Here is a 25,777-nt window from a genome sequence, read left to right as displayed (position 1 = left end):
TGTCAGGCAGTCATTCATGCAACTAAACAGCTACTTCAATAAGGGTACAATAATTTATCAATCAATTATTTATTTATCAATCATTGGACACCTATTTGGAAGTTGAAAACAAACATTTTAGCACTTTGTCAACAATTATTAAATTATCAATATGTTTTGATTTTAAATGTAGCCAGAAACGTAATCAGAAAGTAGCAACAGAACTTGTCAAGGAGTATTAACCCAACTCCAACCACTGAATCTATTGAGAGCCTCAGAATATAGGTATAGAGGACACATACACATTAATAGTGTAGTAAGAACATTTACTTAAACTCCGATAGAGAATACTACAGACCAGGTATTCCAAAACAGTTCAAACGTTCTAATGAAAACAGTCAAACTTATGTGTGAGTGTGGGTGAGAGAGTAAGCGTGTGATTGAGTGAGTGTGTGGGTGTGTGTAAGAGAGGGAGTGTATTGAATGAGTGTGTGTGCCCTGTGGCCTACATTGCAGAGGTTTCTTTAGCTACTGATGCCTTTAAGCACAACTAACTTTTCAAAACGTGTTTCATTTAGACGTCGTCAATGGGGCTGATTGATCAGTCCAGCAAAGGAAAATAAACGCTCTACTGGAGCTGAGGATGGGATGATTGTGTTAAACCTCACAAAAAGGTGCTTGATTAGGGGATACTGCTCCAAAGATGCCAAGTCCCTCCTTTGATCCTCAAAGAAGTGCAAAGACTCCAACTCCAGAGTTGGCTTCTGGAAAACGTCCACATCCGAAAACTTAACATAGGCTGAAAGTAGCAAACTAACGTTAACTGTGAGGACTGCTACTTGGGTCAAATAGTTAGCCAGAACATTATGTAAATTGGTAAACGATTTAGCCTAGGCTACTAAAATGGACACCAAAACTTAACATGAACTGTTAAAAATTGTAGAAATGTATGCTAAAAATCGATGGAAAGCTGGCAACCTACACATTTCTCACCTTGACCTTCTTCTTCGGGTATGGATCAATTTTCTGTTCTGATCTCAACCAGTCTGGGCAAATTGTAGGCACCAATCAAAGGCAGCATTTTTATGATGTCATCATGTAGACTTCTCACAAAGTATTTTACAATATTACAAAATACAAAACACTAAAGTATTTTGATTTGAAATATGAAGCCATTTTCATCAACCCTATCAAATACAGTGAGGGAAAAAAGTATTTGATCCCCTGCTGATTTTGTACATTTGCCCACTGACAAAGAAATGATCAGTCTATAATTTTAATGGTAGGTGTATTTTAACAGTGAGAGACAGAATAACAACAAAAAAAACAGAAAAACGCATTTCAAAAAAGTTATAAATTGATTTGCATGTTAATGAGGGAAATAAGTATTACCTACCAAATAAACCTACCATTAAAATTATAGACTTTTGTCAGTGGGCAAACGTACAAAATCAGCAGGGGATCAAATACTTTTTTCCCTCACTGTACAAATTACAAAATCCTATTTTGTATTTGAAATGCATATTGTATCATAAATACTGCCCATCCCTGTTGATGGTCCCTTAATGAAACAAACAGGTCTCCAAATTCTTTTTTATTTTTTTCAATATTTGTTTCCATTCTTGAGCAAGTGCTGAGCAGAGAAGATCAGACATTTGAGAATGCCAAATAACCAGAAAGTTAAAAATTAAAAAAAGATTAAAAATTAAGTAATTATTAAAGATTTTGAGAACTTAAATTCAAACCCCTGGAAACTGAGCCAAGATTGAACACTTATTTTCTTTGCATCTTGTGCATGTTTTCTCAATCGGGAGATCATGCACATCAGGACAGAGGAGTTTCAGTGTAAAACCAGGCAGGACTTTGTATACACAAACAAGTGAAAAGAAGCAAAGAATATATACACTCGCCTAAAGGATTATTAGGAACACCATACTAATACTGTGTTTGACCCCCTTTCGCCTTCAGAACTGCCTTAATTCTACGTGGCATTGATTCAACAAGGTGCTGAAAGCATTCTTTAGAAATGTTGGCCCATATTGATAGGATAGCATCTTGCAGTTGATGGAGATTTGTGGGATGCACATCCAGGGCACGAAGCTTCCGTTCCACCACATCCCAAAGATGCTCTATTGGGTTGAGATCTGGAGACTGTGGGGGCCAGTTTAGTACAGTGAACTCATTGTCATGTTCAAGAAACCAATTTGAAATGATTCGACCTTTGTGACATGGTGCATTATCCTGCTGGAAGTAGCCACCAGAGGATGGGTACATGGTGGTCATAAAGGGATGGACATGGTCAGAAACAATGCTCAGGTAGGCCGTGGCATTTAAACGATGCCCAATTGGCACTAAGGGGCCTAAAGTGTGCCAAGAAAACATCCCCCACACCATTACACCACCACCACCAGCCTGCACAGTGGTAACAAGGCATGATGGATCCATGTTCTCATTCTGTTTATGGCAAATTCTGACTCTACCATCTGAATGTCTCAACAGAAATCGAGACTCATCAGACCAGGCAACATTTTTCCAGTCTTCAACTGTCCAATTTTGGTGAGCTTGTGCAAATTGTAGCCTCTTTTTCCTATTTGTAGTGGAGATGAGTGGTACCCGGTGGGGTCTTCTGCTGTTGTAGCCCATCCGCCTCAAGGTTGTACGTGTTGTGGCTTCACAAATGCTTTGCTGCATACCTCGGTTGTAACGAGTGGTTATTTCAGTCAAAGTTGCTCTTCTATCAGCTTGAATCAGTCGGCCCATTCTCCTCTGACCTCTAGCATCAACAAGGCATTTTCGCCCACAGGACTGCCGCATACTGGATGTTTTTCCCTTTTCACACCATTCTTTGTAAACCCTAGAAATGGTTGTGCGTGAAAATCCCAGTAACTGAGCAGATTGTTAAATACTCAGACCGGCCCGCCTGGCACCAACAACCATGCCACGCTCAAAATTGCTTAAATCACCTTTCTTTCCCATTCAGACATTCAGTTTGGAGTTCAGGAGATTGTCTTGACCAGGACCACACCCCTAAATGCATTGAAGCAACTGCCATGTGATTGGTTGGTTAGATCATTGCATTAATGAGAAATTGAACAGGTGTTCCTAATAATCCTTTAGGTGAGTGTATATTCACATTCTTGCAGGAAGATTGTGTAACCCATGTATGAATTTAAGCTTTGTGTATTGCTCCATAGAGGCCAGCTACAGTAGTTCTGTGTAGCTGATTTTTAGAAAAACATTTTCATCCAAGGCCATAGAGAGAACAGAAGACAAAGAAGAAGTGTGTGATAAAGTTTGGGGAACCTCACTGACATAAGCTAGTTGCCTGGCAACCAAAGGGAGTCATCTTGTATATGATAGTATGTTCTTTAGAAAAACGTTAGATGTGTCTTCCCAACTGTCCATCTCCAGAGCGCTTTGTTGTAGCTGAATAAACTATTTTGGTATTATTCTAGTTCAATCGGGCCCTGAGTATTCCTTGTCCACCTATCTATTGAAGGAGTTCATTTCTCCCTATCAGTATCCAGATTTATTCATACCTTACATTTATTAATTGAATACAACTAAACAAAACAAAACAAAAAACATAATATGAGGTCTTACACATAAGTAAATGCAGTACTACAGTTTCAAATAATAATATATTTCAGTCAACATGGAATTGTAAAACAGTAAAGCAGGCAAAGATTAAACATGGTGTAGTGCTATAAGAAAAAGATATAGACAATACATGTGATAACTGTGATACATGTTAGAACACAACAGAACTGAAAGAGCTTCACAGAGAAGCTGCATCCAGTTCAAGACACAGCAATTCAGCGAACAACATAGCTGTAGGTAGCAGTTAATGTAGCTAAGCTGTGAGTGAGTGGAGCAGAGGATTACACAGAAGGGTGCTTGTGTACTGTTGTGTTGTATTAACATCTGATGGACTGTTTTGGGGCAGTGAGAGTGGGTGCATTTAAGTGCAATGCAGGTGCCAAGAGATTTATATTTACCAATTCTTGTAATTTTTTTGTTGTTGTAGCTGTTCTGTATTAAAAGTGATGGATTAGACAGGTGCTAAATCTGTCCTGTAGAATCAAGGAAAACTTTAATGGAAATGATCTGGATGTCAAATTGTGTTGTCACATAGCTGTAAGCGTCAACTCCAAGGCGATTGGGAAAATGTATCACTTTGCCGCCAGGCAGCTCGATCTCAAAGGATGAGCCCTTGTGAGTGATGGACATCTGAGGGAGAGAGAGAGAGAGAGAGAGAGAGAGAGAGAGAGAGAGAGAGACAGAGACAGAGACAGAGACAGAGAGACTGTATGCAAAAGATTTTTTCTGCTGTTCATTCATCACTTAATATATTCATTTGTCTTCTAAAGTCTACTGGTGTGGCAGTAGCTTAAAACTTGTATGTTTAATTAGATAATAATTTTTTCCACATTTATAAATTACAATAAAAAAAATGAATAAATGTTAAATCTCTGACTTGTTTGATTAAAAAAAATCTAAAACTTCCAATATGGGTTTTGCCAACAAAATATTTAACTTTTATATAAATATTGTGATGCCGTGCTGGGCGGCACGGTGAAGAACCGTCCCGAACTGCCCTGCACCTCACAGTACCCCCGGGGAGCAAAATTACCAATAAATAATGGACCTGACCGCTGTTCCCCCTGTGACTGTCTACCACCATCAATAAAACAGTAAGCACCAGGCTTCCTGATGTGGAGAGGCAGAGAGCCTGAGTGAGCTGAAGAGAGCGAGAGCAGAGCAGTGAATACAGTACCTGGAATTAGTTAATAAATTTAGATTTAGATTTGATTACAAATTACAGACTGTATTGTTTTCTAGTTTGTGTTTGTGGTTATTATTAGTGTATGTTTAATAAGGGACCCATTTGTGTGTTTAGGTTAGGCTCAAATAAGAGTTATGCTTTGATTTAGTTTCTGTGCGTCTGTTTTGAGCACCCATGCACTGTAAAATACAAGCCCATCTTTTTCTCACAACCCGTGCCTCAACCTCCCCCCGAGAGCCGATGATGTATCCACCCTACAGTTTTAAATCTTAAATATCGGACTTCCAAAAAAATATTTTGCTTTAAAATAAACCTTTAGCTCAAAACTATATTATTTTAACAATTGCCAAGAGAAAACATTTAACAAATGTTAAAAATGTTAAATGTTAAATATCTGGTTTGCTTTTTTCTCAAAAAATGCAGGTGTCAGAATTATTGGCAAATGAGTTCTGCCCATCTGTTGTTCGTCAGCCTTTTTAGCCAAGCCAAGTAGAGGTGTCGATTGCGGCTGAGCTGCTGCATATTCATGCAATGACCAGGTCATCAAGTTGTGTTTTCGTGATGCTGTCAGTGGACCTAGTGGTCACTGATCCTCTCAGTGACAGACATGCTCAGAAATGCAACCCAATTAAAATTTTAAACAATATCACCAAGCTGCGGCTGGGGTAGGAGTATTATATGTGGCGAGCAGCCAGGGTGTCAAGTAGTAAACTTCCAGAGATTTTTTCTTTTTTTTTCTTTTTGGTACACTGGCCCAAAATACATAAATAAACAGTAATCCCTGACAGCTATCGATAAGTGCTGAAATGCCTTATTTGTAACACCTTGTGAAAATTGCCGTTTTAAGCACAGGTAGACCTGCATTGTTTTTCCATAATTCATGCCTGGAAGGGTCACATGATCTCAGTCATAGGAATGTGCTCAAGGGCGGAATGTCAGATAAATAGAGGCGCTTTGAATTATTAAAAAATATATTTTTCTTTGCGGATCTTAACTCATGTGTCTGTTCCTGTGTTCCCAGGTACTGACTAAATTATACTTAGTACATTTAATATAGTTAAATGTGTTATTTTGAATACAATATTATGATGTTTCTTGTTGTAAGTAAGGTTAGTAAGATAAATTCATTTTAAACAGTCTGCAGTCACGATAGAAAAAGTATCTTTCCAGAATAATTATTTGAGCGCCTATGGAAGACACACACTGACTTGAGCCTATAGGATACTGTTTTTATATAAGGCAATGTTTATATAATTATATTGGTTACCACAACTGAACGACATATATTCCACAATAAAATAAGTGCTTTCAAGTGTCTTATCAAAATAGAAGCTTAAAAATGTGCTTCATAATAATTTAATGTGTTCATTTGATTCACAGGATGAAATTCAATTAGTAAATGGGAAAGTTGAATGGCAAGCTGTGCAAGCTGTATGTAGAGTGAGTACTATTCCTCTTTGTAATTTGGCGGTCGGAATTAGTGTTCCTCTTCATAAAACAAACTTAACTTGCAAATTTAATTATGTGGTACACTATCTTCAGGTAAGCTATGTGGGTAAGCTGTTGAGCTTAGCTCCAGATTTTCTACCCCTGCCAAATTCTACAGATCAATCAGTTTTTTCCTTAAGTGAGAGAGAAAGAGCTCTTCACCCTATGGATGTCACACAGCCCTAATCCCCTCCTCCCCCAGTGGATTCCCTCCCTGTAGGACCCTCACCTTGAACTCCTTCCCCGGCTGGAAGGGGAAGTTGGTCTCACGCTGTTCCTGACCCCAGCTCCACTTCTGCCTTGAGTTGAGCACAATGTGACTCCCTGAGAATCGAGGGTTGAAGTGCAGTGCCAAGTCTTCATCAGAGTGCCCAATCTCAATGGCAAATCTGCCAGGGCGTGGGATGAAAATATACAAATAAATTAATTGTAGGAAAAGGAAAAAAAAAGGGGGGTGGCGCAGGTTCTATATGCATCTTTAGTAAGTGGCAAGAGCTTGGGTAGACAACTGAACCACTTATTGCTTGAATGGCTTCAGATCAACTTTAGTCAACAGCTGAAGAAAGTTGCTGGACTGGAGCTGTGCAGGAACAGGGCCTAGCACAGCAGTAGGGTCACTGAATGTCACTTACCTGAAGGCACCTAGAGGGATATACCCTCTGATTGTCATGGTTTCTCCTTTCCTGAATGTCTGCCTTTGCTCAACATTCTGCACACAAAAATAAATAAAACTAAAATGTATTATTCAGCATCTCGGCTAACTTCACTGATCTGAATCTTGGTTCAGTTAGTGGAGACAGGGATATTAATTTAATATGCAAAAATGTGCTTTTCTATAGAAAACTGAAGACTCTGTGGACCTCTGGGACCGAGGGCCTGATTAAATCAAAACTTTGACCCACCCACTAATAGAAAACTATACAGAATTGTGCTCAGTTGCGGCTTCATTTTTAGTAAGATGACACTTTCTTCTAATCAGAAATGTAACCGCTATGATGTACAGGTTTGTAGTTTGCCGACTTTGTGAACACTGCTGTAGCTCAGAGGTCAGTACAGTACAGCAGGGATCTCCGTCAAAAAAAAAAAACAAAAAAAAAAACATCGTTAGCACATAATATTTATTTCTTGGCAGACGCCGTTAACCAGTGCGACTTACAAAACAAACTTATGAATTAACAGAAGATTATTTCTTGTGGGATATTTTTCTACACATGCTGCACGAAGCACTTTCAATGTAATCAATCGCTTTACATTTGCAAGTGAAATTTGGTTGTGAATGCACTGAAGGATGTTTGACCTAGCCATTTCACATTACACTGTTTTACCAACTAAGGAATTGATGCAAAGTACTGCAAAAATCTATGATTCAGTAAAGTTTGATTATGTTAAAACATTTCTCACACACATTTCAATTACCGCTTTCCATGTGATAGGCATGTCAAATGCGTAGTGTTTGTTAATGTTTTATATTTTTCTATGTAATAAACTGATATTTGGACACGAACGTTTTCTACGCGCGCTGACAAAACAGCACTCACATCGCCTGCGCAGCGGCGGGACAGAGCCAGCAGCAGCACAGCCGTCACAACCCGAGGTGCAGTGAGTGAGGCGCGGCCTCCCAGGCCGAGGCGCCGCCGCCGCCGCTGTCCATCTGTCCGCAGCCCCGGAGTCAACACATCAGTCCCGCTCCTCATATCAGCTGGGCAGGGCTTTTAAACTTTTAAATAATAAAACCAAACGAACAAATAATACTACTGATAATCACGGTTTACATAGAAGTCCTGTTTATGTGTAAGTTATTAAAGTGTTTCCGAATTAATGAGATCGATATGTAAGCCTTATGTTGGATATATACTCTTTGCACAATACAACAATGCTCTATCGACTCTCTCTAATGGCATCCGACTGCGTGTAACGTCAGCGGCGCACAGTACCAGCGCGCACTCATCACACCCGACTCTGGACAGGCGATTCCTCAGTCATGTGACTCCGTTCGAGACAGGCGTTTATTCTTAGTGTGGTGTCGTGTGTTTTTTCATTGGTAAACGGCGCTATATCATATGCAGTGGTATATAGAGGCACAGGTGATGAAGCCATTCAAGTTTAAGTTACTTATTGTGAGGGAGAGAGAGCGCCAAGACAACCCCTGTTGTTTGTCACATGATAAACCCAAACCCACCTCTTTGACGCAGTGTGCGGGGATGAGTTTTAGCTGTGTATGTGTGTGTATTTTCGATGTGTGTTTATACCCTGTGTGGGTGCGAATGCGCACAATTGTGTGTTTTTATATGCATTTAGGAAACTTAAAAAAGCAATACAAACAAATCAATAAAAAAAGACCCAGGAACGGTTACACAAGAGAACTTTTAATAGTAAATAGAACAGTTGAGAAATGGGACTGCAAAGCAAACAATACTGATTCCTTTAGTTTTCCCTGTGGATATGAATAGCTGATGGGGATTTCTAGGTATTGCAAGGTGGAGGTGGGGTGAGGTGGGGTGAGGTGGGGTGGGGTGGGGTGGGGGGGCAGACTCTGCATTGAAGCAAAGCAAAAGAACAGACCAACCAATTAAAAAGCTATACTAGTGTTCAGCTGCAGATTTCAGTGGTGATGAGATATCTGTGTGACCCCATCAAATAACAGCAGTGTGAAGAGGTTAGCATTTTTGTCCACTGCAGGTAAGTTGAAGATTACAGAGCTATTGGTAAGTGTGTGAGAGAGCATGCTTGTGTGAGTACCAGTGTGTGTACATATTCTATGGTCGTGTGTGGTCCTGGGTGCATGTGGACACACAAAGAACATAAAGACTAATTTAAACAGTACTCAAGGTTCTAAGGATTTTAAGCAGCACTCTAGCACCAGACCCCAGTGACTTGTGTACCAAGTGTAAGTATGTGCACTCTTCCTGTGTAAAACAGTCTAACGTTCAGGACAGTGTTTTCACTGCAATCTGGAGATAGATATTACTATGCTTTTATATAGGCGAAGGTCTGTGACTGATAGATATTAGAGTCAGTCTGCAAATGTTGTGCTTCCAAAGGAAGAGAAAAATACCCAACCTCTGTACTCAGTGCTGAACCCTGGCAGACCCCTTATTTGATATGGATGGACACAAGCTGGACTTCGCCTTCCAGCTGCATGTACAGGAACTGGTCGTCTCCCAGGCGATTGGGGAAGTGGATCACAGAGCCGTCAGAGAGCTTCACCTCGAATGAGTCGTTGTTGTGGGTGATGTAGACCTGAGAGAAAGAATGAGAATGAGCGTGGAAAGATGGAGAAAAAGAGGGAGACAGTTAATACACACTGCCTGGACACTGCAGTTCACTAACACGACACTAACAGAGAGAGGGAGCTTGATTTGCACACTTGCTGCCCTTTGAAATCAGCGTGTCAAAGTGGAGCAAGACTGACTGAGCTGAGGAGTGCCTCCAGTGACACCATTTCACCACATGAGGGCATAGGCACCAATAATAACAGAGTGACAGAATAGGAATCATTATAATACAGCTTTTTTACTTTTTTAGCAAGTTTCTTTAAACCATTTAAAAATCCATTATAAAGTATTTTATTGACGCTTCAGTCCAAACAGTGCTGGCTCCAGACTGGGCCTCAATAGTATTCTATACTATACTATAATCCACACAGCGCTCACTCCAGTCTAGTCTCCTATTCAGTACGATATTATTGACCTCACACTGGGGAGGATGAAATTAATAACCACTGTAAATCTTGAACAGATATTCCCTCCCATAGCTTTTCACAGTCCAATGCAACCAACTCTACCCACCCCTTGCCAATAGCCCTGCATCTCACCTTGAACTCCTCCCCCTGCTGGAAGGGAAATGAAGACTCTCTCTGCTCGCTGCCCCAGGCCCCGCCCTGCCGAGAGTTCATTACGATGGTGCGCAAGTCACCGTGGGCGTCGAAGCGGGGGTTAAAGTGCAGAGCCACATCATTCTCTGAGTGACCCAAGTTGATGGCAAACCTGCAGGAGAACGAGGGAGGGATTCCTAGTTGAATTCACTGGTTCTTAAAAATTGCAGTTTCAACCACAGATGCCCACCATAACAGGAATTTCCCAGCAGCCCTTGCTTAGCGAGTTAGCTGTGCAACAAGCATAGTACTGTGGAAAGAATAACCCTAGAGCTGCTCGCTCTGATCATGGGGGGACTATGCTCAGCAGCCCACAGAGAGTGGAACAGAGAGCTGGCACACTGAGCCTCTTGCCGAGAGAGCAGAAAATGTCTCACTTTGTTCTAATGCAGCATTTCGGTTCAAATGTGGGAAAACGTTTGCCAGCCTCAGTCACCCATTTCCTAGGCTGTTGTTTGCACAGTGACTTGACGTGACATCCCTGAACCGATCGATATTTCACGATTAGATTAGAAAGATATGTCGATATGATTGTGCAGATGTATTCCTCATTGTTGGCAAGCACTGCAGGCACCAGTCAACACAGCCATTAGCTACCCATTATGGTGTGCTGCTAGCTGGCTGTCACTCACCCACTGCAGCCTGATTTGGGTTTCCCCTTCACCTTCAGGGTCTGCCCTGCTCTGAAGGCCAGGTTTTGCACCTTAACATCCTGTTAAAAAGATAGCAAGGACAAAGAAAATAAATTATTGTTCTCAAAAAAGGAATCTATCAGTGTCAATCCAGCATTAACTCTTACGAAAAATATTAATTTTTCACTCATATATAGCCCTGACTCAAACTGAATGTCCTCCCCACTTCTGAAATGAAAATTAAGCCACTGACTCCATATTAACCCGACTAATATCCATAGGGCACTGTATGCTCACTACAGTCTGCAGCAGCTGGCCCACAGGCTCACACGAGCATCACCATTACAGCATCTGGTACATCAGTACTGCGCTGCACGTTTAGTCTGCCACGAGTCAAAACTGGAAGAGGAGAGAGAGTGCAGGCGAGATCTGAGACTTTGGCAGCCACCCAGACATATGTTTCCCATCCTCACACACGCTCATTTATTTTTCCGACTGATACATACAAATTTATATACACATAATTTTTTTGGGGGGGAAGATTGAGTATTTGGGAGGTAGTGGAGCACTCTTTCTATAAATACACATGTGAGCAATCCGACTTGTGGGGAATTGCAAGGGGAAAGGAAGGGAGAGAGGAATGAAGAGAGAGTGAGAGGGAGGGAGAAAGGGGGAGACTGTGTGGGAGGAGAGAGATTAAGAGAGAGGGAACAGTTGTGGGGGTGAAGGGAGTTGGTAGGTTGGGATTTTATAATTTTTTGAAAATCCTTGTATTCTAGGTCTGGAATCATATTTTCCAGGATGAAAGGCGGGGGGGGGGTGACTGTATGGCAATTAGGGTCCAGAGAGTTGAGTCAGTGGGCCTGTGAATATACTTCTTCTATTAACTCAGTCACTGCGCTCCCACTAATATTACAGATCAGTGTGTGAAAGTGTGAGTTTTTTCGGAGTAAGAAAATTGGTCAGTCTAATCCAGCACTTTTGAGTAGTGGTTAAGGCTCTGGACTCATAACTGGATGGTTGTGGGTTCAAATCCTAGGTGGGCAGTGCTGTTATACCCTTGAGCAAGGTACTTCACTTAGATTGCTCCAGTAAACTGCCCAGCTGTATAAATGGGCACAAATGTATGTTTCCCTGGATAAGAGTGTCTGCTAAATGACAAATAATGTATACCAGAGATCTTACACAATGGCCAGTGTTTTCTGGCTTTTGTTCCATCCATCCCAACCCCGCCTGCCCCTCACAAATCTCCATCCATTCCATGCAAGAACAGCATTCCCATCTACACCTGCTCTTAAACAGTGCTGTGATTCTTCACGTACATACTTGTTTCTAGTAATTGTGTTCCTTCAACTGGTGGAAATTCTACATTGTAATATTGAAGGAAGAGAAAAATAAAAAAGTAAGACCAAAAAATCTAATAAAAACAAAAGTAAAAGCAAATGCAAAAAGGGAGAGTAAAACAAAATATGGAAAAGAGAAAATTAAAGATAAAAATTAAAAGAAAAATAATACATTATACATGGGGCAGGGAGAGGAGAGACTGAGCCATCAGTGGTTAAACAGAGGAACAGAGGGAGAAAATGGGCTGGAGTGGGAGCAGTCTGGCAGGCGAAAGACAAAGTGTTGCAGATTCTTTCCCAGTGAGAAGCAGTACTGCCATAAATGGAGTCAGTGCACATCTGGCTGAGGGCCATTCCCAGAGCTGCTTTCTCACAGGCTTGTGTAACTCACCTTCACACACTCATACTCATGTGCACACCTAGATGTACACTCATGCAGACACACAAACAGTTGTGCAACAATTAGTCAGTATTAGCACCCATGGATATCTGTTTTAACCAAATTATTTTTCTTGCACAATCACTCTTACATGTGATGCATTTAGAAAATGTTAGTATTAACTATTAGTAAAAAGTAATGGTAAGAGTGATTCTAAACTGTGGTTTGTACTTCTTGTGCATAGCTACTAGGATTTAGTAGCATATAACCATTGTATTTTTCACTTATTGCATATTTACTGTATTTTGAAAAGGGTATCTTGTGAGAACTGTAAGTTAACCTAGATAAGGTACAATGTTAGTAACTGATAATAACGAAGGAGAGGTTGATTAAGATAAAATGATGATTGTACTGGAGATTGTATTGCATTCTCACTCTACCCAGAGAGGAATGGCCAGGCAACTTGACTGTGGTCTACATAATTGGAGAGCTAAAGAGCATGCAAGTTTACTATATGACAATAAGCCTTTAAACACGGGACAGTTGTGGGGGAGGGGGGGGTTAATATTACGCAAAAATATGTACAAGGGTCAGATTGTCGGTACCATGATAAGATAGCAAGGCGATATAGGGTGCAACACAGCACTTGGTGATGGTTACGGCATTGACAGGTAAGGGTCATAAACGCATCCCCATCGATTACAACACCTGTGAGGATGGACCATAAATGCATAAACGTGTCTCTATACTTCCATGTCCCAGGATGAGGCTGGAATTTTAACGACACAGAAACTCAAGATAAGGATTTTGTTCGTTTGGTTTGCTTCTTTTATGACAGGAGACTTGTCAGCCATCTGGTACAACCTGGTACCCTGGTATAACACAACCCGTCTAAAATAAAGTTGCATCAACTTGGACAGTAACATTGTGTGCGACTTTGTAATACAGTGACCACAGATCAATATGATGTTATTGGGACATGAAATCATAGACTCCGGAGGAAGTTGTCAGAACTTTGTGAAAATGTTATAAAATTACTTCCTACTACAAACCAGAGAATCAATACTCACAAATAAATGAGAGAATGAAAATATTATTTTAAGTGAAATAACAAAATATATTGTATGCATTCTGGCAATGTAATACAATTTCTCTTGCTGTGTATTGAAGCTCTATAAAGGGACCTGTTAGAAGTGCAGACAGCATTCTCAGTCTGTGTCACAGTAACATTAACCAATGTACTCAGGGGTCATACACTTGTGTGTGTGTCTATGAGTGTCAGTGTGTGTGCATGAGTGTCTCTATGTGTCTGATGTCAGTGTGTGTCTATACATGTGTGTGAGCTCTGCATCTATAAATGTGGGTGTGTGTGTTAAACAGATGATGTGTCTACTTGCACACATCCGCTTTAGCGTTGTTTAGTAGTTTTAGTAGTTTTGCACAAAGCACCATTAGACAATTAAGTCAGTACAGAATACAATACAATACAACTCAACAGTTAAAACAAGCTGAATGTAACACTCAAGGGATTAGATACTGTAAACAAGTGTGTGGGTGGGTGTGTGTGTGTGTGTGTGTGTGTGTGTTGGGGGGGGCGGGGGGCAGTTCCCTAGCAACTGCTCCTGCCACTGTCCGTCTTTCGCACAATCCCAGTCAGCCCTAAAATCATTTCCTTACCTAATGTTTATTTTTCACAGCAGATGAAATGCAAATTGCCCCAATGGCTGAATCATTCGCCACACTTAAGTTGAAGACCAGACGACAATCCATTCTAATGATTGCAGTATCATTAATTTAGTTTGAAGTTTATTTCCTGTGTTTGTTATCATGCCAGCCTTTGCTTAGATTCCTGTTCGGTGTGTAACTCTGCTTGGTGGAATATGTAATGCATTGTGACTGTGTTTTAACAAAATCCATCTGTGCAGGCTTCTACAGGAGTTTAGTGATGGAGTCTTTGTGACTGCTACTCATGCATTGGGTTACATACCATTTTGGTTTAAGGGCAGATAATTGATGTAAAATGTACAAACAGATCTCATCTCTTTTCTTAAACTTCTATTAAAAACCTTGACATTTTGAACTCCCATAATTGTGGTGCAATTTTCACACATCTCTCCGGGTAAAAAGACAAACATGTTCATGCATTTCAATTAAACTTCAATACACCTTTAAAGTAGTTTTAAAATCAGAAATTATGTAATTTTAAAAGAGTTTGTCTTTGTATATAGGGGAAAACTAAACAAAAGTGCTTTGCAAATTCTAATTACAATAGAACATGGAGCGTTTTACCAAAATACCAATTCTCACACACACACACACACACACACACACACACACACACACACACAGTAAGAGATGCATTTGTTTAGGATAATCCATAAATAAAATACTTAAACAGATCTATAGGTGAGCTTTGTTAAAAACAATATAAGAACTGAGCATTTCAAAGCTTTTTACAACATTAATATACAATACACTGTTCATAGATGTATAACATTACATTTGGCTGTATTCTCTAAAGGAACTGTATCTATTTTTCTGCTTGCATTCTAATTGTGTATTTTCATTTAAAAAAAGGTAACAAACAAAACAAAAGTAAATTCTTATCTGTATCTCATCTCATCTCACCTGGTTTACTTTGTCAGTTGTGAGGTTTTTTTTCTCTCTCTCTCTACGTGTACAAGACCCCATAACTTTATCCTACTTGACTTTTCCACACATGCAACTTTTTCTTTCAGCAAATTGTGTCCGCACACACACATACAAAACCAGAAAATGATGTACTCCTACTATAGCAGCATGCTTCCCTTGTTCTGTCCTTTTAATCTTGACTTCTTTTGTTGGTCTATCTGTATCCCCCTCACTCTCACAACACACAATCCCTCTCTGTCTGCCCCGCCCCATTGCTACTTCAGTAGCATCCTGCTTCTCACTGGCACCAGCTCTCTATCGAAGATTATTGAAGACAGACAACTGCAACTCCAGAACCTCTACACTCTGTCCCTTACTAAGAAGGCCACCCAGGTCTACAATGACTCTAATCACCCCCTTCATTCATCATTTCAGTTGTTACCATCTGGCAGGAGACTCAAGGTCCCATTAGCCCGGAAGAATATATATATTAAAAAAGCCTTCCCCCTTCAGCCCATGAGCACTGTTGCTATTGGAAATGTATTTTATGTATTTTAGGTGTTTTTTATTGTTGTCCTGTGTTGTGTTGCCAGAATGCCGAAGGCAAATTTCAATTTTATGTAAATAAAGTTTTCTAATCTAATCTAAGGTGTAATTTACACCTGTGGCACACTGCTTCTCACTCCCACTTTTTTAACAGCCACAATGCTCAACTCACACAGAACCACACAGCTCTCCCTCTCTGTCATTTCGGTCAGATACTGTAATGGATAGATTGGACGTCCACAGCCATAATCTTGTTGTGCGTGTGACATGAAGCACTGCAAATCTTACCACTGTTGTAGTGTGATCAATGACATGCTGTGCACTGTAGCACCACTGTACTGCAGCTCTCCGAGACCAGCCCATGTGAATATATTCCTTGTTGACTAATTGTCAATTTCTGAATAGAGGTGGGATTGTGGGGGTGGGGGGCAGGTCAGGTGCTGTGAAGAGATGCTTGTCCAAAAAGTCTGAAATGCACGATTGACTGATGCTGATCATGTGCCATTCAGGGAATGGTAGCGGTGGATGTGAGGGAACTGCCCTTGCCCCTATCCCTTAAGTATACAATCCCTTCAGTGTTACATTCAGCATTTGTTGAACTGCTGTATTACCTGAACTTAACAGGGAAACCAAGGGGAAAAACTACACTTAAGCTGACACAGTAGACTGCAAGTTCACTGTTCAAGCACAATTGTGGTGTTGTTCTGGACTGTTGCTGCTCTACCTTGTGGCACAGAGCAATGTGATCTTTGCCACACTTCTTATGAAACCCCTCCACACTGTGTAATGTCTGCTCTTTGTAGCTTTTACTGGGCAAGTGCCACTGTCACAGGGGAAACAAAATCGCTCACTTCTATACACCCTGCCCATGCAAAATGACTGTGGCCTTCAGTTATCAGTACATACAAGGGCATTCATATAGGCAATGGGAATGTAAGTAACATCTATATATAGATATTACTTATCCTATATGCACAGGAAATAAACATTGTCTCACAGGAAAGAGGTGAGTGAAAAAGTATCAACTTTTATTTTCCTGTCTATTATCATATCAATCCATCTAAATTAAATATATACACAACTGGCATTTGAAAAAAGGTTATTGGATGTTTATGGTGAAACTTTATTTTAAAAACACTATCCCACTTTTAACTCTACCACTCGTGCTCTTAAGATCTGCTGAAACACTATGGTGTGAGGAGACACTTGGGTGGCCCCACCCAAGATGGCCACCCTCCTTTCCCAATGGTCAGCGCACACTGTCCCTGGTCCTGGAGAGATACAGCTACGGGGATTTTTCTAGTCTGCATTACAATCCTGTTCTGACTTAGTGAGTCACTCTGAACTGGACTTCGCCTTCAAAAACTAAAGCTTATGAGAATTTGGGACACTTTTAACATGTAGAATTGGGGCTGAGTACAAGGCTGACGGGGATCTCTGCCGACTGTCAAAACCACAGTAAGAAATTAAGCAGACGTCACTATGATTTCACGTTTTTGGATATTGCTGATCAGTTGTGACCAAGCTCAGTCAGCTATATGCTTGCATATTATTCATTGTATTATAGCACCACTGCAACAAAGGGTGCGAAAAGACTGCAGCCTGTTTTAATAGAATTGCACACTACTTGGCGGGGTTGGTGCGATATGGGGTCGCAGACTGTCGGCTTCCACAGCCCCGTGCAAACATTCCTGCCTTCGTTAACCCTGTCACTACAAAATGACGTCGACGATCTACAGTGTGTGCATATGGGTAATAGCAAACGAGTAGCTCGTTTCTGTGATTTAAAAACAATAATATACGTATATCCATATAACTATATAGCCTACACAACTCGCAGTATGGAGGTGTTACATCTGTTCTCTCTCTCTCTCTCTCTCTCTCTCTCTCTCTCTCTCTCTCTCTCTCTCTCATATGAGTGTCTACCTTTCGTTCCGCGCAGTTGGTCGTTCTGTTCTGCGTTGCATGCGGTGTACTTGTCTCTTTCTATCTAATTCATCCATTTATTTATCTGCCTTTAAAAGTTTACTGAAAAGGACGAGAAGGTTAAGAGGAATGGAATGAAATGTGTTAATTTGCTTTGTAAAGCCTCGTGTGATTTGTGCCATAATTAGGATAAGTAATAAAGGTCACCAGCGTCCTGATGCTATCGGTCTTTGTACTGTTCTTGCAGCACTGGGAGTAGAAGTAAATACGCGTCCCCTTTAAAACATGAGTTAACTACGGCAGGCGACTTTTCACATACAATGTTGAATGCTGTAGTGATAACTGGATTGTTTTTCCATACACAATGCTGAAAGTATCCTCAAGTAAAATTAAAATGACTTGCACAGTCCTACTGTACTGTATTGTACCGATGTGTTGCATTCCTCAGCGGCAAAGCTTATATTTAAATTTCTAAATTAAGTTACAGTCGGGTTACAGACGGGCTATAGGAGGTGACATACAACTTTAATTATAGTAACCTACGACACACTCCTATAACATATTTAACAAATGCATATACCGTATATAGGGTATATAGACCATATGTGGGTGTGTAACTACGTGTAAATCAGCCTTTTTGTAAATTACGAATTACTGTATCTTGAGTAATTAAGATAAAAATAACATAAGTCCATAAGTTTGCCATTCATAAACAAATCAAAATGTGTAATCCTGGGGGGGTAAATTTCTATATTTGTACTTTGAATACTTAAACATTAATAACAATATTTATTTAATATATTATGCATTTATATACTCACTGCCATCCTGATCCTCTCTCCTGCTGCCAAAGGGTGAGAAGAAGCCCTCTGCCCCTCACAAGGGACTGTTATATTGCGAAGACCGGGTGATTGGCAGCTCTCTCGCCCAATGTACAGGTAGCTGAGGCTAGACGCTCTTCTTCAGCACCAATGGAAACGGGATTAAGTGTAGCAGGTCACCCACAAAATAAATGTTTCCAGATTGCCGACTACACCACACGAAAGATATAGAGAAAGAGATATGAAATGTGACGGCACAGTGTTCATTAAATCAAAGTAGCTCAATGAGACATTTTAATTTATATCTTACAGGACTGGCCACCGTGGGCGTTTTCTAATATCAAATTAACGGGTTTTAAATGGGCGGGTGACTCGGCAAAATTTGATTTGATTTAGAAAACACACGCACAAAAAAATAATTGTGTGCCTGACAGACAGAGACACAGTGACAGAGAAAGAGGGACAGGAGACAGAATGATTGGAGCTGAGAGAGAGGGAGTCCAGTCCCACTGACACACACACACACTTTGCTCAGTTTTCCTATTCTTCATTACAACTTCTCTTTATACTTTTTCAGTTTAATACTTGAGGGAAACAAAGAAAAAAGCAGAACAAGGTTTTTGGAAGCTTCCAAAACATGAAATGACATAGATTGCAATAAAAAAGAAACTGCTGCAAAAGAACAGGCAGCAACTGACCACTGTCTGCACAGTTTCAATTCCCTAAACCATGGTCTGAGTTCCCTTTTAATCAAGAGTCCTTGAACTATCTGATTCTGGTCCTGTTCCTCTCCACTTTTGTAGAAAGCGATACTATTGTGATCACAAGGACTGCAGGGCACAGGAAAAGGGGACCCAAGTGCAAAACTTGTAGAGGTGGCTGATAAGGCAAAAGGGCTAGTTGAGGACAAGGAGCGAGAGACCAGGCTTAGAAATCGCAGGCAGAGCTGACGAAACTTCGCCCCGACTGAGGGAAGAGAGGGGATTATAAAGGGAACAGGAAACCAGGTTGGGAGGTGCAGGAGGAATGGGAACAAGTGTGCACATGGTGTTGAGGAATGTTAATAGGATGATTGACGGAAGCTGGGAGAAGTGAAGGAAAAGCAGGGAAATGGCGGCCTCTACCGGGGATAGAGGGTGAGTGCTAGGGAGCCATGACAGATACATTGAATGATTGACTGAAACACTGGGCAACTGACTATTCAAAAAAAATTCTTAAAAATTCTTAATGAACCAGGAACAACCTGGTGAACTGCAGGGCCAGGTCATGTGACAGGACAGACAGAGAAGACAGGTGAATGGACAGGGGTCGGGATTGTGTAAGTTGGGCAGAGTACACATGCCACACCCAGGGCATATTAACAATAGAGAGGTCATAAAACTGCATGGGAAAGCACCACATGGCTCTCTGTCACTGGCTCTCAAAGCCAATAGCCCACTTTAAGACTGGTGTGTTAGGAAATGCCACCTGCAATATAGCAATTTATACCCTGCCTGCTGTCTGGATCAAAGTGCAGTATGATACAGTGTGCTGTGTGTGTTATTCGTTGTAACTGCATTACTGCTTCTTACTAGTATTCTCTAATGTAGATTAATATTGACACAGGACTGACAAATCTATATACTTATTGTTATTAGGATTGGGTGTGGCTTGATCATTTGATTGCATTCTGGACCTCAACTTGTATTGTACTTTACTGTACTGTAGCTCTGCAGGACCTGGGCTGGAGTTCCCTTTTGTACTGTACTGTCCTGGAGAGCTAGGGTCTTCTGGTTTTCATTTTTACTAAGATCTGGATGACTCAAATCGATTTTTTTTGGTTGTTTATTATAGTTCGCCAATTTCCCAGGTCTCCTTTAACAGACCATTTGAATTTCCCTCGCAAATCGTTTGAAAGCGTCGCCCTCTAGCTGCGAGTAACGTGTACTACTATTGGTGGTGTACACCTGCAACCTGGATTTTATTGTATTAATGGTAATAACATAATGATAATTGTATAATGCAATCAGTATGTATTGCAAGACTGTGAACATTAGAGTAATTTAAACCAACCTTTAAAGTTATATTGTAGTGAACAATGTTAACACCCCCCTTCCTTCTACTAAGGCCTCCTGTCTTAACCCAGTTCAGTCAACTGGACTTATGACAGTTGTCTCTCTGGGGCTGAATCCGTGTCTCCTCAGTCGACTGACAGCTCCCCTGACACACCAGTAGAGTGTAATGGACAGTGTTTATTACACTACAGCAATGGCAGCATCACACGGTCTCTAACGAAGGAGGTAAATACTTGTCAAGGGTGACACAGTGCCGACGTAACATATTGTGTAGTATAATAATTTCGTTCTGTGCACATGCAATACATAGTTTAAATTGTTATACAGAGATACAAGAATACAGCAGAAGTCACGAAAAATAGCAAACATTGCTGCTGCGCCACAAAGAATGGCAGCCAGTTGTCTATATCGTTTATTCGTAATTACTTGAAATTTTGTTTTGGGATGAAAAGGTGGAACTACAGTGATCAGACACAAGCCGGAGAGCGCATGCGCACGGGCGCACTTGTTCCTTGCTTACGTTTGCATCAGCTTCAGGTTCGGGACGTTGACGTCACTAACAGTGGCCGAACTGGTTCAGAAGAGGAGGACGTAGGCTGTACGGGCGAACCGAGAGAAACGGGCACGATACAAATCCGCACATATACACACAACACACACCCCTCCTCCTCCACACTCTAACCGAGTCTCATCTCCCTATTTCTGAGAAGGTCTCTGCAACACAGTGGCTGCGGGAATATCGACGTGAACAGGTTTGTCTGACCCCTGACGCCGCGCAACGTAGCGCAATAGAGGCGGAGAGAGTGGTCGTGTGCACCGTGACCCTGCCCGCCCTCCGTAATGATATGCAAGCCATCACCGTCTGATTGGATTAACGTGCCTGGCATATTCTTTGCATATTCAATGTAGGGGGCGTGGTCATGCTTAAAGGTTTAGTGGCGAGAGACGCAAAAGGAGTATATTTAATGAGGGCGGGGCTAATTGTTATGCAGTAGCTAGTTTGCATGTTCGAGGGCTGGGTTGAGTGTGTGTTAATACCTCCTATTTAGTTGAGAGCCGTAAACAAACACTAGCAAACATGTATTTTTTTATCGTAATATGTGCAGCGGCTTCGCTTTCTCTCGTTTAGTGTTCAGTGAATTAATGCACAATTTCTTCAAATTATGTCCTCTTATATTCTGACCTGCCCAATACTAGCAAAATTACACCGTCTGTTTGACAAACCGGTATCTTTGTGAGTTAGCTTTGAGTTTGAGTCTCTTTTTTTTAATTTAATTTTTTATTCATATATATTTTTTGTATTATAAATCTATCATTTACCCACAAGTCGGAGGGGATGGCTTCGGTATCGGTTTCGGAGCCGAACCTGAGCCCGGGACCCATAGCAGCTGTCGAGCCGCCGGTACCCGCTTGCATGTTCGCTCCTGAGCGGGGATGCGGAGAGGACGCCGACGGGGCAGAGTGCTGCGACGACGGGGATATCTTCAACGGCGAGCCCGGGGATCACTTAGACTTCACCAGTAAGGTAGGCCTGAGTGTCTTTTTTTTTTTTTTTCTTTTCTTGATTTGGAGAAAGCTCACTGAAAGACAACAGACTGAAAACCCGTAAAACTAATTTAGTCACTCTTTATTTATAAGCTAGTCCATGGCGTATGTGGAGTAATTATTTTGAATGATAATGTTACTTCTCTGTGTCTCTTGAGGTTGTAAATAGTACCTGCTATAGTAGTGTAGATGGAGTCGTGATGTAGGCTACCCAATCGATTGAATGACACGTCGCCATAATAGTCACTTTATTTACAGTAACTTATGGCAACAAACCCATCGATTTCTAATAATAATAATAATATGCAATTGTATCTAACTTTTTATAATCCGAACTAGAAAGGTCTGATTAATTTTCCTCCTGGATGTTTTGTAAGAAAAAGTGCGAGTTTGTTGTGATATGTGTCAGTAATCATAATACTCAGATTGACGTAATAATACTACACGGGCACAACTTAGTACAGACGACGTCGTAACTGTTTGTGTGAATCAGGATAAGTTGAAAAGCACTTGACCGGTGCGTGAAACTTTTTTCCCAAGTCAATCCTTAACGTTTAGAGACTGCAACAGCAAGCCCTGCCATTGACGGACAAACCGCCACTGTACCCGACACAGCTGTGTTAGAGAGCGGTTCTGAACTTGGCTCGGTTCTGCTCTAGCTAACCGATACGGAGACTTTTAGTTATAGTTATAGTTATTCCTATACTTGTTTGACCTCTTCACTCGGCCCCTGTGTTGTATAGCCCCCCACTCCCAGCTCTCCGCTTTTACCTATGTACTGTTATTAACAGTACAGCTGCACTGTTCTCCACTTCCCACTCCCACTGCCCACTAAAGAAGATAGTCACTACATACATGCTTTTTGTGTATTTCTTTGTTCTGTTACATGTTGACTCTCTCACTGAGACAGACCAGGAGAGACACTGTATACTGTAGTATATAATAACATACTATATTTAGTCACTGGAACTCAGCAGGAGAGCGAGAGACTGGGCACTATACCATACCGTAGTATGTATTTAATCACAGAATTGGTAGGAGAGACAGACTCTGCACTATACTATACTGTACTATACAATACCATACTATAGTGAGTCACTGGGACACAAAGAGAGTGAATGATAGAGACTGGGAACTATACTGTTTGCCTCTCACTGAGACAAAACAGCAGAGACTGGACCCTTGTACTATAATCTACTGATCTGGGTCTTTGGATTTGTAACCTATGCACAGAGCATCTACCCAGACTGCTGCAGTTAGCCAAAAAACTAGAAGTAAATTACTGTATATATGGATAAGAGCATATACAGATGGGTGACAAATTAAAGGAAAAACCTGAAAGAGACCACTCCCATCAGGATAGAAAATACATGCATTAGTGCAGGGAAATGGATTGATGTGTAAAGGCCTGTAGTGTATCAGGCTGATGCTAATTGCAAACAGCGATGCAATACTGTCCTGCACCGTGCAAGAGACAGATGCAAGTCCATAACCCTGAGAGGAGTCAGGGGAAGGGACTGGCCAGCCACTCCCTCAGCTGATGAAATTGTACTGAAATGAGGGAAAGCTCAGGGCACATACAGTGAGGGGAAAAAAGTATTTGATCCCCTGCTGACTTTGTACGTTTGCCCACTGACAAAGAAATTATCAGTCTATAATTTTAATGGTAGGTGTATTTTAACAGTGAGAGACAGAATAACAACAAAAAAATCCAGAAAAACACATTTCAAAAAAGTTTTAAATTAATTTGCATATTAATGAGGGAAATAAGTATTCGATCCCCTATCAATCAGCAAGATTTCTGGCTCCCAGGTATCTTTCATACAGGTAACGAGCTGAGATTAGGAGCACTCTCTTAAAGGGAGTGCTCCTAATCAGCTTGTTACCTGTATAAAAGACACCTGTCCACAGAAGCAATCAATCAATCAGATTCCAAACTCTCCACCATGGCCAAGACCAAAGAGCTGTCCGAGGATGTCAGGGACAAGATTGTAGACCTACACAAGGCTGGAATGGGCTACAAGACCATCGCCAAGCAGCTTGGTGAGAAGGTGACAACAGTTGGTGCGATTATTCGCAAATGGAAGAAACACAAAATAACTGTAAGTCTCCCTCGGTCTGGGGCTCCATGCAATATCTCACCTCGTGGAGTTTCAATGATCATGAGAATGGTGAGGAATCAGCCCAGAACTACACGGGAGGATCTTGTTAATGATCTCAAGGCAGCTGGGACCATAGTCACCAAGAAAACAATTGGTAACACACTACGCCGTGAAGGACTGAAATCCTGCAGCGCCCGCAAGGTCCCCCTGCTCAAGAAAGCACATGTACAGGCCCGTCTGAAGTTTGCCAATGAGCATCTGAATGATTCAGAGGAGAACTGGGTGAAAGTGTTGTGGTCAGGTGAGACCAAAATCAAGCTCTTTGGCATCAACTCAACTCGCCGTGTTTGGAGGAGGAGGAATGCTGCCTATGACCCCAAGAACACCATCCCCACCGTCAAACATGGAGGTGGAAACATTATGCTTTTGGGGTATTTTTCTGCTAAGGGGACAGGACAACTGCACCGCATCAAAGGGACGATGGACGGGGCCATGTACTGTCAAATCTTGGGTGAGAACCTCCTTCCCTCAGCCAGGGCATTGAAAATGGGTCGTGGATGGGTATTCCAGCATGACAATGACCCAAAACACACAGCCAAGGCAACAAAGGAGTGGCTCAAGAAGAAGCACATTAAGGTCCTGGAGTGGCCTAGCCAGTCTCCAGACCTTAATCCCATAGAAAATCTGTGGAGGGAGCTGAAGGTTCGAGTTGCCAAACATCAGCCTCGAAACCTTAATGACTTGGAGAGGATCTGCAAAGAGGAGTGGGACAAAATCCCTCCTGAGATGTGTGCAAACCTGGTGGCCAACTACAAGAAACGTCTGACCTCTGTGATTGTCAACAAGGGTTTTGCCACCAAGTATGCGTTTTTCTGGATTTTTTGTTGTTATTCTGTCTCTCACTGTTAAAATACACCTACCATTAAAATTATAGACTGATCATTTCTTTGTCAGTGGGCAAACGTACAAAATCAGCAGGGGATCAAATACTTTTTTCCCTCACTGTACCTGTGACTTCCTGGTTAATACACTGATTGCTTGACTGACATGCCAGACTGATACACAAATACCCCGTTTCTGCTAGCCACGTTCAGGTGCACCTCAGCATGGCCGTGCTGTAACTGTGCACCTACACTATGCCCGATAGCGTTTCCACTCATTGTCATGAAGTCCAGCTGCCCTAGGAAGGTCAAAACGCTTCCTGGGACACTCAGCATTCTGGGATTTAGTGTTTTAAACTGGAGACTGAAATACCTCTAACATTAAAGTGCAATAAGCTTTGGGCTGAAACGTTTTGACAATATCTAACACAGTCTTATAGTATAATTTATACCAGATATTCAAAAGTACATCACATTAAGTGACATCACTTAATTTCATCTAGTTTATTTTGTTTACCGGCGCATTGTAAATAACTGTGTTACTTCTCCCTATATCATGATCCGATTAACATTGACATTAACAATATAGCTTAATTTAAGTATTATTTATCTGTGGGAGAATTAACTGTGTTTCATTATTAAATTACAGTTCGCTGGGTTTAAATCTGTCCCATGTAGCCACTACATATCTATATCATGAAATATACAGTGTGACAGTCACAGCCAGTTTCTTAAGCAAAACAAATACATGTGTATAGAAATACAGCTACAACACTCTGGGATCATAACT

The 25,777-nt window shown here is 41.2% G+C and overlaps 3 protein-coding genes across 4 annotated transcripts in view; 1 reads left to right on the top strand and 2 right to left on the bottom strand.

Annotated features, from left to right (window-relative positions):
* Positions 1 to 1,558: 1,558 nt before the first annotated feature.
* Positions 1,559 to 8,483, bottom strand: LOC136751505 (beta-galactoside-binding lectin). Its single transcript, XM_066707170.1, has 4 exons — positions 7,792 to 8,483; positions 6,886 to 6,962; positions 6,483 to 6,642; positions 1,559 to 4,209 (listed from the first exon to the last, which is right to left on the bottom strand). The coding sequence occupies exons 1-4, from the start codon at positions 7,945 to 7,947 to the stop codon at positions 4,042 to 4,044; spliced, it is 561 nt and encodes a 186-aa protein (XP_066563267.1). The 5' UTR covers positions 7,948 to 8,483; the 3' UTR covers positions 1,559 to 4,041.
* A 115-nt stretch (positions 8,484 to 8,598) lies between these two features.
* LOC136751506 (beta-galactoside-binding lectin) lies at positions 8,599 to 18,511 on the bottom strand. The gene is made up of 4 exons (XM_066707171.1): positions 18,406 to 18,511; positions 10,760 to 10,839; positions 10,068 to 10,239; positions 8,599 to 9,493 (listed from the first exon to the last, which is right to left on the bottom strand). The coding sequence occupies exons 1-4, from the start codon at positions 18,409 to 18,411 to the stop codon at positions 9,347 to 9,349; spliced, it is 405 nt and encodes a 134-aa protein (XP_066563268.1). The 5' UTR covers positions 18,412 to 18,511; the 3' UTR covers positions 8,599 to 9,346.
* A 2,476-nt stretch (positions 18,512 to 20,987) lies between these two features.
* The window catches only part of LOC136751504 (GTP-binding protein 1), a 30,001-nt gene continuing 25,211 nt past the window's right edge, over positions 20,988 to 25,777 (top strand). Inside the window, exons 1-2 of one of the 2 annotated variants that reach the window (XM_066707167.1) lie at positions 20,988 to 21,211; positions 21,787 to 21,984. In XM_066707167.1, coding sequence (XP_066563264.1) covers positions 21,796 to 21,984 — 189 coding nt within the window. In that variant the 5' untranslated portion in view covers positions 20,988 to 21,211; positions 21,787 to 21,795. Of the gene's footprint in view, positions 21,212 to 21,461; positions 21,985 to 25,777 lie in introns of those variants that run through there. The other variant, XM_066707169.1, reaches the window with a different exon arrangement.

This window comes from Amia ocellicauda, chromosome 6 (assembly GCF_036373705.1).
Source record: "Amia ocellicauda isolate fAmiCal2 chromosome 6, fAmiCal2.hap1, whole genome shotgun sequence".
Lineage (NCBI taxonomy): Eukaryota > Metazoa > Chordata > Actinopteri > Amiiformes > Amiidae > Amia > Amia ocellicauda.
The sequence above is the reverse complement of the archived record's forward strand: the minus strand, read 5'-3'. Positions and strand labels throughout refer to the sequence as shown.